Raw genomic sequence first — 5,631 nt, 5'->3', positions numbered from 1 at the left:
AGTAAGTAAGTAAGTAAGTAAGTAAGTAAGTAAGTAAGTACGCGATACACAGAGGCTGAGTTTATGGAATTATTGATTTCAATGTAATTTAAATGACAACAATGTACGTTCACTTTAGTAAATAAAGAGTTAACTTACAATGAATTCACAATTATCCTGTTCCAGTCCCAATTTTCTAATAAATACCGATCGTTTAGGGACAATGTGTAAAAAAAGCTAGAAAAATTAATTTGAGGTAAAAAAAAAGGAAGAATGAAGAATATGCTGTAATTAGTCATCATGCACCTAATATTACTGACAAGCTTGAAATAGACTTCACAGAATTTCCAGTGTATAAAAAGTGACCAGTCAAGTCGATCATGTTGAAAATGAGATAGTAACTAACCAGTTGTGATGGATTTGAATTGTCTTACATCGCTTATTGATCAGAGCTGAAAACTGTGAGCCATCAAGTTTTAACTGATCAAACCCATCAATCGCATCCATGACCCCAAGTTCCTGGTTTCGAGATCATGGGAAATCATTTTTAACTACTATGGAAAAATTTCAAACTAGAACGGGACATTTGCCTGGTACCACCTAGTCTTTAATGATTTTCTCATCGACATCAGTACGCTTGTGGATTTCAAGCACGAAGCCTTTACCCCACTCCAGCAATCAATGATTTTGCAGTGATCGAAGTCATGAGCTTAATAGCATACGCATAAGTGTAAGCACTTTTAGAAGAGGGTTAATGTTCACCTCTCCCTTTGTTTGCATTTGTTACATCTCTCCTTGCTTTTATCAGATTATTCAGGAAAGTTTGTTGTGTACCCTATGTACATACCCATACACATAAATTCATCAAACCGAGACTCATACAATTCATGCATACAGTCATGCACAAATGGCCTTTTACGATTTTAGTACCTGGAAGTTAGGCCTTCGAGTCATCCAAGATACAGAAGAGTGGTGGATTAAATCGATCTCCGTTGATTTACCAAATTAAACCAGTGAGGTTACCTTCATTACCCGGCAGCGCCATAGAGAGACCCTCGGGCCGAGTATTGCTATTTGGTTCATTTTCGATGTCAACTAGTGATTAGTTGTTTTCGGTTTTTTTTATCTAAGCAATAATGGATTTCAATTTACAGCACAAACGCCATGAGGTTATTCCTTTGGGGGTAAAAAAACACACACCAAACAACCCATTATACTTACACGAAATGCACGACGCATCAATTTGTTATGATATTTTGTTAATGTCTCATCATAAGCTCTTGCAATAATATCACGTACTAATTCATTATTCTTGGATTGAGCAAAATGATGAAGAAAACAAATAACAAACTGAATTGTACGCTTCAACCATAATAAACCAATAGATCCGGAAGAATCATCACGATTTATTTCATTAGCTAATAAGTCATATAATGTACTCACATGTAGATTGGTAGAAGCACGTGTTACTTTCTGTACAATAGGATATATACAAAAAAAACAACAACATGAAAATAGAATATGTGAATGGTAGTTTGAAAGGTAAAAATATTGGTTAATGAAGAGAGAAAGTCAACAAATATTCTTTATCCGCGCTTTGAAACTCCTCTGCAATGTGTATACAGGTCTGATACACAAGACAATGGAGCACCGTAAGGAGATGCAGTCTCATGGTAACCGGTGACCAACAATTGGTTCATACGCCATTTGTTCCTTCAGGATACTGGAGCCAGCCCATGTGTGCCATTGGTTTGGAATCAGGGTTTACCAACTCCCCTAGGTGAACCTTCCGTGTCCATCAACCCGGTTAAAGTGCCGGACATTCACTTCCCGTCCTCTCAATTACGTAAACAACACCCCCTCCACGAGAAGGCAGTGAGTAGGACTTCCATGGCAGAGGCTATATATTTGCGTGGCCATGTGAGAGCATTTCGAGAGGGAGAGCGGACTCTCCCCACTTTCGGCCGTACCAGGGCATTTGGGGGCCGTTGTTGTAGTGTACAGAGCACACTACCAAATTGTACAAAAGAACACAATCTCTAAACAGTTTGTAAATGCATGTTACATTTAGATCATCATTCATTACCAAACTCTCGATGTCGTTGACTTTAGAAACCTTACAACTTCAGGAAATCTACGACAGGGTTCCAGCACAACGCTCAAAGATATCCTGTGTTTGGAGCTGTATAAAATAATGGTTGAACAATGTTGAGGAATACAAATTGACGACAAAACTAAACTGCCCTCTTAACAGAACTTTATAACTTGTCATGAATTCTTGGGGATTAATTATTAGGTAGATAATTCAAATATCGTTGACTTGAATGTCGACCCGACACTTAAACATGCTGAGAATATATACACATAAAAATATTAGTTTTTGTAAGATATTAACAAGGATAAATTTTTTTTGCAACTATTTCTTGAAATTTCCCTGAGATATCATAATAGTTAGGCAAATGATTGGTTCTCAGAAATCTGCCAAATCGTATATCATATCAGTAGTAAATTATACTCTTTTATGGTATTAAACAATGGATGAGTAAACATAAGGAGTAATAAGCAAAGATGGACAGTGCCTAGCAGTGGAATCCAGTTTGACGCGCGTTTCGTCCTATTTGGGACTCGTCATAAAAGGATCAATTGCAGTCCTAAAAACCAATGGAAAGATTCAACCATAACAGTAGAATGTGAAAATAAACTTCACCCCATTGCATAAGCAAGTGGCTATCAGGACTCAGTAGCTGAGTGGATAACACGATGACGTTTGAAACGAACGGTACTGTGTTCGAGTGCCAGATTGAACATCAACTCTGAGATGCAGATACATCCAGCTGACGAGTACTAAATAGGGCGAAACGCGCGTCAAACTGGATTCCATTGCTAACCACTATCCATCTTTGCTTATAATGCTTGTGAATTGAGGCTATATCGAGGTTATACGCACAGTATGCACATATGCCAATAAGAGACTGATCAATTGTAGTCCTAAACATCAATGAGAAGATTCAAACAAACAATACCAAGTGAATTAAGAATAATAATTATTCAGACATATTTAAACAAATGGCAGAAGTTGAAGGGATATTACTGTTTGGTGGCTATTATGAACTTGCTCATGCATAAGAAACCTACTTACATAGGATAGGTATCCGATCAAAAGGGCTCAAGCAAAAAAGGCGAGTGAAGTAGGAAGCACGCTAATAAGGGCAACCATCAAAAGGGTACATTTTAATAAAAGTGATCAGTAAAAGAGGGCTTAACATTTAGGGAGTACTTTGAAAGGAAGAACAATTTACACTTAGAATCCTTATTGTTAAACACGATTCAGTTCAATTCAGAAAAGTCTGACTGTTAATATAACTGTGGAATAATCATACAAAAAGTGTTGTATTCAGGACTTCCTGTGATTTATTTCGAAATTCAAGTAAATCCTTGTCACCAGTATTTGGTTATGCTTTCTGCACCTTTTCTCTTGTGTTCGAGTTGCAATGTCGGAGTTAAGGTTGTAATCGGTTAGGAAAACCATTTTAGCGTGTCGGTAGCAAGACTTATCAGCTTTTTTTAACACGAGACACTGTATTTATTTTCCCTACAAACTAGGAAGTGTTGAACAGATTTTGTACGCTAATACGCGGGACCCAGCCCATAAACTTCAGGTATCACGATGCCCATAAGATACCCTAATGATTTTAATGGTATTGACTGCTCAAAATTACATAGTTCATTTGAGAAGCTTTTATTGTCGTTACAACCAAAACCATTAACATTTATTTATGCAGAAGTGAGCTCTTTAACTATTCTATATGGACAAAGTCAATTCATTCTAGTGGCCGCGTTATTGACTGATTGTTTTTTTTCATTTGTCTTTGGATTCATGTTGACTGTCTAGTTTACCTGATCTTTGACCACGTGATTGACTGGGTTATTCTGTGCTAGCAAGTAGATTGGATCTATTTCGATTGCTTTTTACTGGATGCTAATCGATCTGAATGTCATGCTTCGAGCTTTGTTCTGCCATTTCCATAATCGTTCAAACCTAAAATTCCAACGTTTTTTCAGTTTAAATCATGTTTATGTGCGTTAACAACAGTGATACCACATTGGATTGTCACAATACTAATGGATGTGGATGTAAATTAGGTATCTACTTCGTTCAGTGCAATATTTCTAGCAACTGATGCCATTTTTTCCAAAATGATGTTGTATGCATCTTTATTAGCATTAGTATCCTTTAATCCATAGCATCGGATGAAACGATTGTCTCATGTTGTGGGCGACATTAATTCTAATAGGTTGAGTGAAGGATACTTTCTTTACTAGTTATTAGTCATGTTATAGAGTTATACATCTAAATAAACAATCCAAAAGAATGATAAACTTCAAGACAAGTACATAGTATGAATTTACGATTTTGTAAAATAATATGAGTTTTAATGATGAAATGACTGATATACAGTGTTAACATGAACACGTTTATGTGTTGAATGAAATTAAGAATATTGATCAAAATAAATAATCTAACTATAGAATTTTCGTAGTGTTAAGTGATGTGCATCCACCAAACGCTATCAGTTGAATCCGAGAAGTTGGAACTATTGTTAGGAGAGGAAGATAAGATGATGAGCAGTGACTTAAATCTTTTTGAGTGTGAGCGATATGACGAATCGACTTTTTTCCAACCGTCTGTTGCATATAGTCACATCGTGAGAAGTTATTGTATAATTTAGTCAGTTATAGATGCTTAGTTGTACAATATAGCAACTATGTGTTCAGACAATTAGTTATCAAATAAATGATACTAAAAATTACTCAGTTCAAATCACTTAAATATGATTACTGATCTGACAGTAAGTAGATCACATAAAAAGTAATATATTAATATATCATTTCGGCTTGTTTCCATGTCTAATAAATCCATGTCAGTATTCTTTGTACGTTTACTACAAGCCCTCAGATTTGGAGCTTTTAGTACCAGGCACAAGTCAGTTAACCATGTTGCAGACATATCAACAATACGACTTGTTTCTTGGTATTAATAAAAACCTAGATCTATCATGAAATAAAAACAATTAATGCATTGAAATTAATGTTTATTTCGAAACTTACTTTAATATTCCCTTCGACATCATTTCGTAATAATGAAAATTTTGAATCCCATAAACCTAATTGACAAAAACATTGATTCACAATTAACAACACAAAGTATAGTATGTGTACTTACCGAAAAAATCACAAATCATTTTGGATAATTGTAAAAATGTTTGTGTATCAAGATTTTTTTCATCTTTAAATATTGGAATACAAGAAAAGAATGTAATCATTTTAATTCGTTTTTGTTTATTGTGTACAAACAAAAATCTATGAGTTAACGTTGGAATCAGTTAGGTAAACCAGCAAACAAAACCCTGGAAAGAACACGAACAAAACAATATTAAGGATTGATAACTCATTTGAATAACAATAATAATATGTCATGTAATAAGTACACGGTTTGAGACATAATATTTGCGTTTGAAGCTTATTAGTAATGTTATCCATCAGTATAGACAGAAGTTATTGAGTCAAAGTCTTCAAGATTCGAAATAATGGATGAAATTTGAGTAATTTAACCACTAGGTCATTTCTCTAGTGAAATTTTTGACATTCATA

General features: G+C 35.0%; 1 protein-coding gene across 1 annotated transcript; it reads right to left on the bottom strand.

Moving 5' to 3' along the window:
• Window positions 1-129: 129 nt before the first annotated feature.
• Smp_103670 (glycolipid transfer protein-related) lies at window positions 130-5,303 on the bottom strand (the record flags this gene model as incomplete). The annotated part of the gene is made up of 4 exons (XM_018792094.1): window positions 130-216; window positions 1,201-1,452; window positions 5,089-5,144; window positions 5,204-5,303. 4 exons carry the CDS (start codon window positions 5,301-5,303, stop codon window positions 130-132), a joined length of 495 nt encoding a protein of 164 aa, XP_018644043.1.
• Between the last annotated feature and the right edge of the window lie 328 nt (window positions 5,304-5,631).

Source organism: Schistosoma mansoni (assembly GCF_000237925.1).
Source record: "Schistosoma mansoni, WGS project CABG00000000 data, supercontig 1088, strain Puerto Rico, whole genome shotgun sequence".
Taxonomy (NCBI): Eukaryota; Metazoa; Platyhelminthes; class Trematoda; order Strigeidida; family Schistosomatidae; genus Schistosoma; species Schistosoma mansoni.
The sequence above is the reverse complement of the archived record's forward strand: the minus strand, read 5'-3'. Positions and strand labels throughout refer to the sequence as shown.